This window comes from Tubulanus polymorphus, chromosome 2 (genome assembly GCF_964204645.1).
Source record: "Tubulanus polymorphus chromosome 2, tnTubPoly1.2, whole genome shotgun sequence".
Classification (NCBI taxonomy): Eukaryota; Metazoa; Nemertea; class Palaeonemertea; order Tubulaniformes; family Tubulanidae; genus Tubulanus; species Tubulanus polymorphus.
The window spans coordinates 21,908,654-21,923,245 of record NC_134026.1 but is presented as its reverse complement, the minus strand read 5'-3'; the positions used below and the strand labels follow the sequence as shown (position 1 = coordinate 21,923,245).

The window sequence follows — 14,592 nt, the reverse complement described above, 5'->3', positions numbered from 1 at the left end:
TCGTTGGAAACGTGTCGGCTAAATTGATCCATCACTCGCGGCTTACTCATTCACTGCTGCCATCTTCAGTCTATTCATTGAACTACGTGAGCGCGTCTGTAATGAGTTTCTGTTACGCTGATAAAACTACTTTCATCGTATATCAGGGATGGATCCGAGTGCCAACATCCGAGTGCCTCGCTGTCATAAAAGCAGGTTTTTTTTCAGGGGTAGCCACGTACGATGATTAAGTCGCTTGAATTCTTGAATGTGCCGTATATGGCAGAACGAACACTCAGGATCCACCACTGCATGTTATTTGTTTCTGTAGGTCACGAAATTTCGATTTTACCCTTGAGAATTTAGTATAATCGTTATTTGACGTTTCGCCGGGGCTCGCTTCGTCCCACGAGGGGCTTCAAATAGCGATGATTGATGATCATTTTGGGGAGTCATCCATTTCTCTACACTCATAACATTCCATATTAGCATTGTTTATGTACATGAAAACAAAAAGCATATTTATTCTAGACCCAATTTCCACCGTATAGTGCTTTTATGATGAATGGATGCTCCGCTCCTCTCCTGTGACTTATCATAATTTTCAGTCATTCAACATTCAATCAATTATTAGAATATATTTTTTGGACTGGAAAGTAAGGGAATGGTCAGATGGATTTTGAAATTGCTTGTTCTCATTGGTCATCTTTATCTCATACGTCATATATGAGCCAATGGGGGGCTAATCCTAACCCTCAAACACCTAACCCTATAATTGAGGTTCTTACTTCTGGTCCAAGAGATTCTTCATTTCATTTCATTTGGATTTGATTCAACAAGTGATTTGCTCTTGAAAAATGGAAAAAAAAATGATCTCGCCATGCCTCTGTCACTAACATCAGCCACAAGCCACCAATTCATAAATCAAAATGAAATCCACTTAGTCGAGTCATTTTTACGATGCTTAACAAATTAAGTTTCGTGCATTGCAAAAGCGATTAAAGCTGGAAAGTGATTAAAACTGGAGTCAGGAGTGTCGACTTGAAAAACAATTCACGGAAGCGCATTCCCTCAAGTGGAAGATTAAAATGGTAAACGGAATTTTTGTCGGCACATTCTCGCTCGAAAGATGTTTGTACTTGCATAATTGATGGAATTGTTTTTGCACCGGTATGCAAATATGCAACGTTGGCGGTGTATATTTTCAAGGAAGGGAAGTGAGTTTCTTCGTAAGATGCATAATCCAAAACCTGTTGACATCAAAGGCTTAACAGCGTGAAAACGGGATCATATATGAACGGGACAGCGTATACACGACGTGATGGCGCTCAGTCGCCAATCGATTGCCTTCGACGCTGCGACAGAGGAAAGTCGGAAAAACGAGCCATCTCGGAAGAGATGTTCGGAATTATTTATGCAGCAGTTGAAACGCTTCACACTCCCAAATAACAAGAACGTGGCTGTCTTGTCGATGATGCTGCTATAGCTGGCGATGATGACGTCTTCGTCTAGTCTTTTAAAAGAACACGTAATTGCTTGAATTCGTGCGCGCTCGACATACGAGCTCATCTCTAAACAATAGTCGCTAATGACTTGGATCAATTCGGCATTCACAGGCACACGATCATCCCACGGTAACGCAAATCTAAAGAATCGCGAGTCCGAACGAAGCAGTTTTTGATTGGGGGAAAAAACCTGCGATGTCTGCATGTAGATTGAACCATCCTCCCGAGTAATATATGAATATGAATGAAGCTGTAAAAATTGAGCGAAAAACTCGATCAACTTTCATCATGAATAGCCGCCTTGCGAATACTTCTCCAGCCGATCCGGCTGTCATTATTCCAGCGGAAGAAACTTGTCAATTTGTGACCGCCATGAAGACCCTCCACGGGTAATAATCTCCTGCTTTTATGAGTGTTGATTATCGCTGCGGATATGGTGGCGGCGTCGGCAGTGATGGCCATCCTCAAAATGAACTCGACGTTCGTCTGGCATGCTTTATATTAGTCACCCAAGCGTTAATTCTACAACTTTCCGGATCGACATAAGAAAGTTACCGATGCATCGTTCTTCATCTAAAATCCAAAATGCACCATGCTATTTGTTTTGTCAAATTGAACGAATATTCATAAAAGACCTTTAGTCCTGAAAGTTTGGGTTCACCGAAATCTTGTATAATCGTAACATATCCAATGGAGAATTTTCACTACTCGTGAAAATTCAAAGTAAAAACATATTGACTCTACGTCAAGGTTTTAGAGAAAAGTTATACCATCCGATCGTATTTCTTTATTGTGTGCCCGGAGCAAGCGCTTTCATTTGTCGAAATGTCAAAAATGTGTACTAACTGTACTGTACGAAGAAGGAGGCAAATATCATAGGTCAAAAATGAAAAAGGCAGTACGTGTTAACACTCAAAACAAAATACATTCACATTTTTGAACACGTGTGTGCATGAAGCCAGCCGTAGTTGGCGATATACAAACAAATCAGTAGTTACCGTTGCTATAGATGCTACAGAGAGGAGGAAGAGGAGGAGGACTACGCAGTTGCTGGCGGTTTCTATCCCGAACGAACGAACGAACGAACGAACGATTGAACAAACCGCGTGGCGTAGTTGGCACGCTGTGTTGTGCTTTCACACTTTTGATGAGAGCTCGCCTTTGAAAGCGAAGCGTATAAATGTAGTTTGCATTCGAGTTGTTGAAGTGTAGTCGGTAGTTGCGCCACGATGCACGGATCGTCGTCGTCGATGGTGGACAACGCACGCGGTCATGATCGTATTTTTGTGCACGATTGCGGATTAACGACGGATGATGACTACTTCCCGATGGACATCACGCGCGGCAACAAGCTCAGTCCTCTCTGGAGGTCTCACATGTCAGGTAAGTGTTTTTCTTTCATCTCGTTTTTGTCTTGTTTTTTTTTTTTTCGTGGGTTGTTTCGGCAGTCTGATTCATGTTTTATGAAAGAATCAGCGGAGAGATCAACGAACCGTGTGTGGCGATGCCCGATGTTTGATAACGAAGAAAATAAGCGTTTTTAGGCTACTCGTCCATTTTGCTTCGCAGTATTTCAAAGAAACGAGAATCATATTTTGAAATCATATTCGAATACTAATAATAGAATATGGGCGAAAGGTTTCTTTGAACGTGAGCCTTGCGAATGAGGAAGGGTTTTCAAGTCTGCAGCCAATTGCATTAACGAAGTGGCTATTAATGTACGTAATCAAATTAATAGTAGGGGACTCTACTTCAGCGCGTACATCAACGAGATATAATTAATACGTTTTGATGTCGACTGCTCGAAAAGTTTTTTTACTTACTAAGATAGCCTTAATCCATCGTGATGTAAGAGGAAGGACTAGGTTTTAAGAGAAAACGTTGCTAATGACGTCATAAGCTGCAGAAATTGATAAAAAAAAGGAAAGCAATTCGTTCCAGTCAATATATCACGTTTCTTCATTAGCCACAAATTTAAGCCCCGAGAAACTGAAGCAGTGAAATATTATCAGGTTTATTTAGATTATTGTTGGTAGTTCAATGACTTTTTTTATCCTTATTCTGATCCTGGGAAATAATCGGCTTTTCATATCATACGTTCTTTTCCCTTTTCCCGGTAACCCTCGGTGTCGAATTACTCCAAAATGCTTTCTATTCTTGGGGGGGGGGGGGAATTCATTGGCTTCGCCGATGAAATGTAGAGCGAATTTTCCAATATTGCCAGTGTAGGCAACGATATATCATCTGGTGGTAATCATTTCTTCGAAGCACGTCTGAAACATATTTTTTCCCAGAAAACATCTATTGCACGTACAAAACGATGGTTTCTGCTATTGTCAAAAACTATCGATTCAATTGATTATTTATATATATATAAATATATATGTATATATATATATATATATATATATATATATATATATATATATATATATATATATATATATATATATATATATATATATATATATATATATATATATATATATACATGACACAATTGACGTATTGTCATATGATGTATTGTATAAATTGCCAGAAAGCGCAATTCGCAATTTGTTGGAAGAGATGAAAATGCAGTTGAAATATGACGAACGAAAATTGTTTGTGGTTGGCCGTCTGCCAGTTGAAATGCATTCGCTTCGAGTTGAATCCGAAGCACGTTCGATTATGTGTTTTGAAATGTTAAATTTCCACTCAGAAAGATAGAACAGACCTCTGATGTTTTAGAAATAGATTAGGAGGGGGCTTCGAAAAACAAAAGAATGAACATTGCACAGAGATCTGGGGATCGAAGCAAAACTGTCCAGCGCTTGCGAGAAACATTTGATATCGTTGATTCTATAAAAAATCTTTTCCTCCAAGTCGCTAGTATATTTATTCGCTATAGATTTTCTTGCATACTGATAAGTAGAATCCCCTCACCTCGCTTACTGGGCCGCGTTGCGATTCAAAAAACCAAATCAGTGCTTGAGACAATCTTTTTCACAAAATATTGAGTTGTGGTAACACAGTGCGGAGGGGGATTGATTATCGCATAGCCCTTAACAATGGCATGCTTTAGAGAGAGCATTAATTGTTAAAGCCTGTTAAACTTGCAAGGATTCTGCCGAGTGAGGGTTTCTAATGGCTTTTTACAAAGTCGATGACATGCTTAGACTATTGATTATTTGCAAAGAGCGCCTCTGAAGCACCTTCCATAAATTGTTTGAACTTTCTACAAAATTGAAATGAAATGTTCCACTAAAAAGAAAAGTTTAAGTAAGGTCATTTTCAGATATTTTAGGCAATTTGGTATATGTAACTACGTATCATATCAAAATTACCAAATAGTTGAGTTATATAAGAATGAACTCTGTGTAGGTCATCTGAACGGAATCTAGTTTTTCATCTCAGCAAAATATTCATGACATTATTCAATGAAGGATAGAAATTGACACTGTCTCATGATTCTGTATATAACTATCTTCTGGCAGTGTCAAACCAACATCTATGGGCAACAGCCCTTTGAACTAAGATAGATACCTGAAGAGACGGATTACGCTGATTGTCCAAACTTTTGATATTTTTCAGGCTGTTTTTTTCATGGTCCAATTAGTGTCTATTTGGCTTTGATATTTCAGCTGCCATAGACGGGTCCATGTTTGTTTTTGTTCAAAGAGGCTGAACATATTTCGGCGTAAAGCCTGCACCAACCTTTCATGGGAAAACAGATCCGCATTTAAAAAGCGTATAACTTGCATATCAGTTACAGGCCCGCGTGATGATTTTCGATGCCAGGGCTATAAAGCTTGGAAATGGAGAGAATCGGCAAAAGGGGTTTTATGATGTGTAATGTACATAAAACCTAGATACATTCATTAGGTAGTTTTGTGGTAGTTTTGTATACATAAAAAGTAGAAAACGCATATAAGAAGTAGAAAACGCGTATAGGATGGAAGATGGATGAATGAATATATTTTGCATAACTTTGTTTATCAATGGATCCTTTAGTGGCGCATCTTGCACGAGCTGCGTTTTCATCTTCATCCACTGTGGCACCGGTCATAAACGTGATTCGTATGTTTACGATGTCATTACTGTCGACGCAATTGAATTAAGATCGCCCACGAGAGTATCGGGGCTCGAGCGAGAGCGCGAGCGCTGGTCGGCCGCAGAAATTGATTCTTTATTGCGTTCCTTTCATCGAGCCTATAATCGTCAGGAAAGTCACTTTATTGACTGATCGATATCTCGCTACTGCTGCTGCTAAACGAGAATAGAAAACTGCCGCGTTGATGATTCCCTTCCTGTTAGTGTGATACACGCACGGTGGTCCTCAATATCAGTTGACTTCGTTTTCAAATTAACAGTCTCGTGCATCAGACCTGATGTTGCCGCTGACTGTTCCCGATACCTGTTCATTTTTCTATGAACGTCTTTTGATTTGTTGTGAAGATGAATGAGTAGGCCAAGTTACGGTTTGCTGACTATTGACATATTATGAAGCGGCATTGCCAACCATTCATTTAAACGTGACATTTATATCCCTGAAACTTTGTTTCGCGCTGGAAATAGCTTACTTCTGCTATGTAATGGTTTTTCATAGCTGCCCTGCGATTTACTCTTAATCTTTGTACCGGTGTCGATTCCACCTGAGAGCAGTATGCGCATGCAACTTCTTTCTCAGAAAATTCTCCCAATCGACCTTTCTTGCTGAAGAGCGTTTCTGGCATTCAGTTTAAAAGTTTCAGGTTGCTCACCTATCGAGCAATTACTGTCTAAAAAACCCAGCAGAACGGCCATGAATCAGCTATCATTTTTAAGAAGTTAATGATCTCGCTTCAAATTTAAGAAGTTTTAAGATAATCAATAGAAGCTAAGTTGGAAAGAAAGTAGATTTTTGTGCTATGGAAATCTTCCTATAGAAGATGGAGTTTGCCTGAAAGTTGCCTGAAAAATGTATTATGGTCTGAGCTATATCTAATTAGTAAGAACTTGTAGATATAACCATTGATGAAACAGTATGTCCGTGTTTTGGCAATAAATTGAGAATCCCGCTCTAATGTAACGAGAAAGATGATGTCCGAAAAGTTTCCTTTAAGCTTATGATTTATTAATTCGACATTTTGTCTATAAACTAGTCATCTCAGTAAGCTCAGTATTGTTACTCTTATTTTATTGTCAAAACGTCAAAACCAATAAATCATTAGCTTTAAAGAAACTTTTTGGATTTCATCTTTCTCGTTATATTAGTGTGGGATTCCCAATTTATTGTAGTTATTTTTTTTTTAAATCTACCCGTAGAGAGAGTTCCTCGATATTCATTTCTATATATACTATTGTCATTGCGATTGTATCGAGTACGATGAGGGGATGTTGGAGGGATGGTGTGATGAAGTGCGAGTCAGAATGTCAACAGCGAAAAACAGTTTTGATATTAATCTGCTACGCTGAGATGTTAAATACTGCGTTCTTTGAAGTCAAAGATTCGTCATAAGCGTGCGTTTATCAGCAGCTATGCCGTCGGCCTGATCATTTTCGTCATCATCGTCGTCGTTCTCAGATTTTCCTCCGTTGTCGTCGTCGTCGAGCTGCCATAAGGTTCTCATCATCAGCTAGAGCTGAAAATATAATTGACGAAATTGGCATCGGAGGAATAGACGCGATTGAATGACATGATGCCGTAATGAGAATTTGTAAGCGTTAATGTGGCCGAAGCGAGGCATGCGTGAAAAATTGCTGCATTTGCGCTATTTGATCTTCTTTAATTTTTAATTCGGGAAAACTGATAAGGCGCTTAATCGAGCCGTGAATTTTGATCTTTTATCGCGATTGAAGCAAGAATTCTTCAAGGCATAGACATTATTGTTCTAGATCATCTCGGTATGAAACATTTTACTAGAAAATAGTTCGAATTCGTGACCACAACTTCATTGCCAATTCTCCAACCCTTATGTAGGTTTTACTAATTCAGAGGATGTTCTATAGAGCCCGACATATAGTTATGTTCTGATCGTTCAACTTCATATCATTTAACTCTACATAATTGCGTTCATCATTATATTATTCGCATTACTGAAAAGCCTCTACCCTGGTTTTTTATATATCTGCGTGGGGGCTGACAACAACACAGTTAAGCTGATTGTCTCGCCCAATCATCATGTGTTCTACTGGTAATGAATGAGAGACGTCAGCTGAAATAAATATCGGTCGCTCTATACTTCACTTTATCAGGACAGATTCTATAGCTGGTATAATATTGATCTATGAAAAACTAGCACTATGACGTATTTATTAACAATGTACTTGATAATGTAGCGCTGGCCTACTGTACTATCAGTCCTCGAGCCGGTTTATGCGTGCGTTGACACAGAAAGTAGCTTCACGAGGGCGAGAGAGAGAGAGAAAGTGAAGGCTTTACAGGTTTTTTCGTCATTATGATCACGCGAAATCGTGTCGAACTACGACATAGTAATCTCGGTCATAACTACGGCGACGATGGCCTCCGATGACTGGGACCACGATCCACGACGCTACATTAAACATCTCATTCGAAAGAATTTGGATATCGTACGATGCACATCCGAACCAGGTACATATGTATATATACATGTACATGTAGTTTCATTTGGCAGATACTCACTTGTCGATGTACGGTAGTCGAAATTGAAATTCAACAACCGAAAGGTTATACCTAGTGAAATCCAAGATGTAATAGGGATGTCATAACTTGCGCGAGAATATCTGTCATTCTGAGCATTTGTGGGGTTTAGCCGCTTAATCTTTTGTGTGACGTTTAACCCGAAGAAAGCTAGATGTTTTCACATGTATTCGAAATTAAAATAGAGACAAGAGTATCAAGAATTAATGCTTAAACTGTGAACAGAAATACGTAATACGATTAGTAGCTTCATATCAATAATGGTGTAAATACTATCCCGCATGGACTGATTATGCAATTGTTCTATTTTCATATGGGGGGGGGGGGTGGGAGCGGGTTAATAGTCAATGCAAAGTTTTTAGCAGTTTCGGAATGATAACACTAAGAACAGGATGCCAAGAGTCAACATTTTATTATGTACAGAAATATGTAATACAATTAGCACGTTGACAATGCTCTCCCACATTGACCAATGACGCAATTGCGCTACTTTATTACTGGGATAGTTGGTGCTAGGTTTCTAGCACTTGAGACATGAGATAATATACACATTATACAATGTTATAACAAACCCATAATGGACTGAATGCTCGGTACAGTTCAGTGCTATCTTACAAACATTGAATTGCATTCTTGCATGCACATATAGATCTTATTTCATATTGACGACACTGTATTAATATCGGCCATTTCAATGAAGTAAATGACAGATCGTTTGCTGGTTGGCTGTTGGGCCCCGTTCGTTTCGACGTGGCTAGTCGAGATATACGTGAGCGGGTTTCGAGAAAAAGGTAATCAATTCAACGACACGACGCGGCTTTAAAAATCATCTGAAAAACCGTACGGAATCGGCTTCGGCGCCGCGTCTTCATCATTATCTGACGAAGGAATTCAATGCAGTTTTCGTAATTCGAAACCGGATTTAAACGCGTACAATTATATAGTTCGGATATTATGCTCGTCGAAGAACTCCGCTCAACGAACATGGATCCGAATCCGTCCGCCGTCGTGAAGCCTATTCCTATTTCGCAGAAATTGAAACGTATGAAAACCGTTCCCATAATTGCGTTACCAACCACCGGTAAGTTAGTTCGGTAGTTGCATTAAAACCAGACTCACCGGAATTATCGGACATTAATAATGGCTGATGCTTGCGTCCGTTAATAATAAAATCACTTAGGAATCAATTAGATAATCTTGGATAGGACAAATCGGCAATTGCGCTTAACCCCTTTGTTACTACAATCAGGTTTTACTTACTGAATTGGAATCTGTTTTTTGATGACGAACGAAATGTTTTACTCAGCATTGAGAAAGTCAAGAGGTTGAAAGCGAAAATTAAGTTTTAGATGTTTTGATTACGATAGTTTGACAGAATTGAAATTGATAACTTGAGTTGGGAATCTGATTTTACTTGAAATGGGATAAGAATGTATCTTGTTGTTCTGAGTGTATTTGAATTATTCGGTTGGTAGAATTCTCATATTCATATAATCTATTTCATCATTATGTCATACAAGATTATTATGTAATATAGGAACACACATAGTTCTTTTACATGCATAAGATGAGGGACACAGTGCAAGCCTAGGGCTGTACTTATAAGGCACTGTGCCCACGTGCATTATGTGCAAGGTACAATACAAATAGATACATTCCTTATGTTTATATCATATATTTCATGGATTGAGTATAGAAAATCTGAAAATTCAGGTTATTTGCTGTTCTACGGAATATTTTTGTTGGAAACTCCACCATTGCTTAACTTACACATTTGTACCACCTTCAGCTCTGATTTTAGCCGCGTCCTTGAATTCTGCTCTAGATATTTATCTTATTGATAAAAAAACAAAGTCCCTCGGTGACGTCAGTGCCTAATCAAGTATAAGACATAAAATCTCACGTACGGAAATGACTTTGGCACGAGTTTGGAGGACAACTTTCTCAAGTGCATAATTGCGCCAGGCGGGGGATCAAAATCATTAATTAAATTGGTCTCGATAAAAATCTGGGCGAATTCCATTTTGTTAATTCAAACCTAATCTAAAAGTTTCGATAATTTTTGTCTGTTCTTCGGAGGGGGGGGGGGGGGTAAGGCGCTGTGCTAATTGGTAAGAACATAAGTATAGATATTAAAACATATTTACGATATATTAAGACGTTGAATTATGACAGCTTAATCTCCCCAAACCTATTAAATGCTTGTAATATTTAAACCGCTGTGTGATTCGTATATGTTTGTTTAGGGTGGTTTCTTAGAAGTTGACGCGGCGTGGAATGCGTTCTCTTTGATGCTGACGAAGTCCGAAGCCATCATGTAGAACATTCTTTTTCATTTATTTCGAAGTTTTAACAGCGATAGAATCTGGTTTCGATTGGTTACCTTTGCGGAACAAATGGTTTTGTGTTTTCATTTATCGCGCCGCGATTTGTTATTTCCCGTTCGTCTGTGACAGCTCTTTGGAGATATATACATAAATATTATCTGAGTTCTATGGAAAAGGTGCTATATTGCTTTTAGGATTATACGTTATTTTTTTCGAAAATCAGAAGTACAGGTACATATATATGATGTATTAATCAACTTGTCAACTGCTATTGGCGCGTGCCAAGAAGGTTTTGAGTATTTTCTAGATAGTTATTTTACAGGTGAAATGTTCGAAAATGGAGTCACTTTTTATTAGGCTGGCCACTTACCTGGAAATCAGGGAATATTTAAGGAACATTCATTTCTTTGAAAAAGTCAGGGAATTTTATAGAAATGCTAAAAGTCAGGGAAATCTATTGAAATTGCAAGATCACGCATAAAATCAAACAGTTTCTGTCTATGTCTTATGTATTTGCTTAATTGATTGAGTTCTTAGCAGATCAAGTCAGGGAAATCACCATGCATGTCAGGGAATATTCGGGTAAAAATCAGGGGAAAAGCATGTCAAATTGATCAGTCATTTAATGGTCACATATCCATGGGCACAATTATCACTTGAGTTTCTTCGACTCATCTGCTATCTGATTTTTACCAGGAATTATGAAACGGCCTTTACTGAAAATCGAATTTTGTTATTGAGAATTATTTCTTGTTCAATTCTGTCTCACCGAAAGTGTCTGTTCTTCAGCATAAGCTGTATGAATTAATCAGTTTTATCACAAGAGTGAGGGGAGAATTATGTACGTACGTATGTCTATTGATGTTCCCTAATTCCTAATCTTATTTCCGCCAGCTAATCAAGTCTCCGCCTTCGTGAAAATGGAGGAGCCGGCTTTAGCAGTTATTCCTCGCAATCATCACAGATATCATTAGTATAAAAACACAGGCAATGACCTCGTCGCCACGAATATCTTTGGATGCCATCCCGAATCTCAATTGCACTTAATTCACGTCTCGGCTGATTTGAGGTTCTCGACTAACCGATAAACAACAAGTGGGGATGTGTCATCATCTACTCGGTTGTTTCGGCCCCTTGAGATATGCTGTTTACTTGTGAGTCTTGACACTGATCCATGGTAAGAGTAAACCCTTAAGAGTAAGAAATTTTGAAACTCTGACCTTATGCAGCATTGAGCCCTGAGTAAAAAGAAATTGAAAATCGCCGGGAAATCGCCTAGCATGCGGCTGGCTTTACTAGGGATTGCCATCTAGAGTTAGTACAACTGAAAGAGAGAATGGTGGAATTAATGTTGATCTCCGAAGCGTCATCAGGTGGATAAATAGCCTTCCTCTCCAGCTGATGATTGGATCATGCTGCGATGAGGCTTCAGATGGACTAAGGGTTGTTGCCGCAGTACGCTTCATCGACCATTGTCGCCATCGACTCACTGCAATGTAATGGCAAATATGTAACATTGTTAAATGTGCGTCATGGAATGTGCCAATTTCACAAAAATAATTTCTTTGAGCTATTTGGCTTGAACTTCATCTCAACGAATCGGGGGGGGGGGGGGAGCGGGGGAAGTTAGGGTATAGTAAGGTCTAGACAGTGAAGTAAACACCTACAATATAATGAAAAAACTAACGGAGAATTTCATATTTCAACCTAATTCTATGGGCCATTTTAAAAACTAAAAAATTCGAATTGGGTTGAAACGTCAAATTCTCAATCAGTTTTTTCGTCGTATTTTGGGTTTTTACTTCATCATTATCAGACAGTCGCTCGTCTATGGCAACCATAGGTCTAGACATGTTCAGATCTTATGCCAATGACATTCATACATCTGTTAGAAATAAGGAATGCACTCAACTTTCTGAATTGATCGATTAATTTTGTACGTTAGTTTAGAACTTTACGAGATTCTCCTTTTTAGTCTACTTAACGTGAAAAATATCCATGAAGACTTTTGCTTTATTCTTAACAATAGTGCGGTTTCAATAATAGTTCACTCCATGATACGGAAACATCGTTATTATCTTACAGTATATCCGGAAGGCTGTCTTGATTTATGATGGACAAAAAGTTAGAAATGAATAGATAGCATTGGCCAGTATCGGTGTTGAGACATTCTGCACCGTCCGCGCACAGTAATTATTATCAACATAAACTATTGACAGATGCCATCCGAAGAGAATTGCGTCAGTGAGTGCCGTGCTGAAGTTAGCCCGGACATTTTATTGCAGCACTCACGTCGATCGTAAGCGCTGATAAAAGAACACTTGATACATATTCAGAATATATGAGATGTTAATGGCTCCTATCGCTTTCCGTATATAGCTGTATGTTCATCATATAGTGGATGTTTGTGAAATTGCTGTCATACGCGCCCGAGTCTGTTGTCTGAGTCTGTTGTATGAGTCTGTCGTATGAGCAGTGTTGAGAACGAATTCCGTTGGAAGCAGCAATAAATCTGATGAAGAGAAGAGATACAGCTGCTTGCATCTCTTCTCATCTCATCCCTCTCACTCTCACTGAGTGAGTATAAAAGAATACGTCGAAATACAGCCACGACGTACCAAATACAGTCAGGCTCTTTCTCTCGTAGTGGCGTCGGTGGCGTTAGCTTTCACCGCTCTTCTTGAGATACGCCAAAGTTCATTGGATTTATGATTTATTGAATTGACGGGCGCGATCGGATTCGATTCGTCATATTCGCGACGAAAATTCAATTTTTTCCTCTGCCTATGCGAGGTTAACATAGCAGGTACGATTTTGCACCGGGCGTACATATACGCGATGCAATTACCCAATAAGTGGATGCTGCTCTTTAGGAATTCTAAGGCTTCGGTTTATTCCCGCTGAGTCTTGTGTCAGGTGTAGTGTAGCTGATTCCGGATACGCGCTGCTGTCACAGATAACAGTTTACACCGAGCCATGACATTCGTTGTAGCGATCGTTTATGAATATTTTTCCATGTTCTGTATACATGAAGTGAGTTAGGATAATTATCATAGACAATTCGAAAAGTACAGATATCAATCGTTTTTGAACACATTTCAAAACGACCGCTTCGTTCAGTTCATAAATGTTGGTGTTTAAAGGTAGGTCACTTATTTCATTCTTTAGTTAAGTAAGTCGTTTCTAGCTCTAGTAAGAAAATTAGTTGCAGGGATTAGGTTAAGTAAAATTATCAATCGGAAAAGTTATCTAATTGTTTGATTGGAAGTGTTACTTATATTCTCAGAGCCTGTTCTTTTGAGACTAGATGCATGACCTTTCCTTAGATAATGGCTCTGGAACTATCCCCAGCATAATACGTAGATTAAGTCTAGTTCAAAAGTAACTTATTCGTGTTCTGCAACCAATTTAAGTAATTATGACTCGCAAAAAAACGGACTAAAGATGCCACAATTGGTCATACCTGCCTGCATTTTCGTTTCTGAATATCATTGATCTTATATGATGATTTCAATTCCGTTTCGGACTGAAGTCTGAATTCCGAAGGCAGGCCTCGGCTAATTATCTATTTCTGAAATCGTTTTCTTCAAATCAAAATCAGGATTTTGAAACATAAATACTTCTATACGCTCATGTATACATATATCGAATATTTATTATCAGGTGAAAATATATGTAGTTTATTTTCTATCCTTATCGATATACAATTTGTAGAACGTAACGCATACACTGACACATACAATAGACAATAGAGATGGATATAGTTAATATACACCCAATCGTATATCGTATTGATTCATTTAAGTACTGCTACCTCAGCAAATGTCATGACCACGTTTTTATAGATTCTACTGTATCAATATTCAGTTTCGCAATGACGCCTGAACTTGAATAATATATACGTACAAAATACATTCACTGATTGGAAACTTCGCTCGATTGTGATAATTTTTAACTGCCATTTTTAAGACACCAGAATTTGCCGAATATAGATTCGTCTGATGAAATCTTATAGATATTATCTGATTCTTTGAGGATTAAAAGCATTTTTTTATACCTGAGGCATTTAAGGCATTTAAGAGGGCATATGCGATGATTTTCCAAAATTGACTCTGGGTTGATGTCCCATAACAGTTCT

General features: G+C 38.5%; 1 protein-coding gene across 14 annotated transcripts in view; it reads left to right on the top strand.

Moving 5' to 3' along the window:
* The window catches only part of LOC141900544 (3',5'-cyclic-AMP phosphodiesterase 4C-like), a 162,308-nt gene that overhangs the window by 133,776 nt on the left and 13,940 nt on the right, over nt 1-14,592 (top strand). For 2 of the 14 annotated variants that reach the window (XM_074787498.1, XM_074787493.1), the window contains exon 1: nt 8,732-9,208. The exons of 10 other annotated variants lie outside the window; for them this stretch is intronic. In XM_074787498.1, the coding sequence (XP_074643599.1) occupies nt 9,082-9,208 (127 nt within the window). In that variant the 5' untranslated portion in view covers nt 8,732-9,081. Of the gene's footprint in view, nt 1-2,781; nt 2,868-7,842; nt 8,059-8,731; nt 9,209-14,592 lie in introns of those variants that run through there. 2 more of the 14 variants (XM_074787497.1, XM_074787494.1) reach the window with 2 other exon arrangements.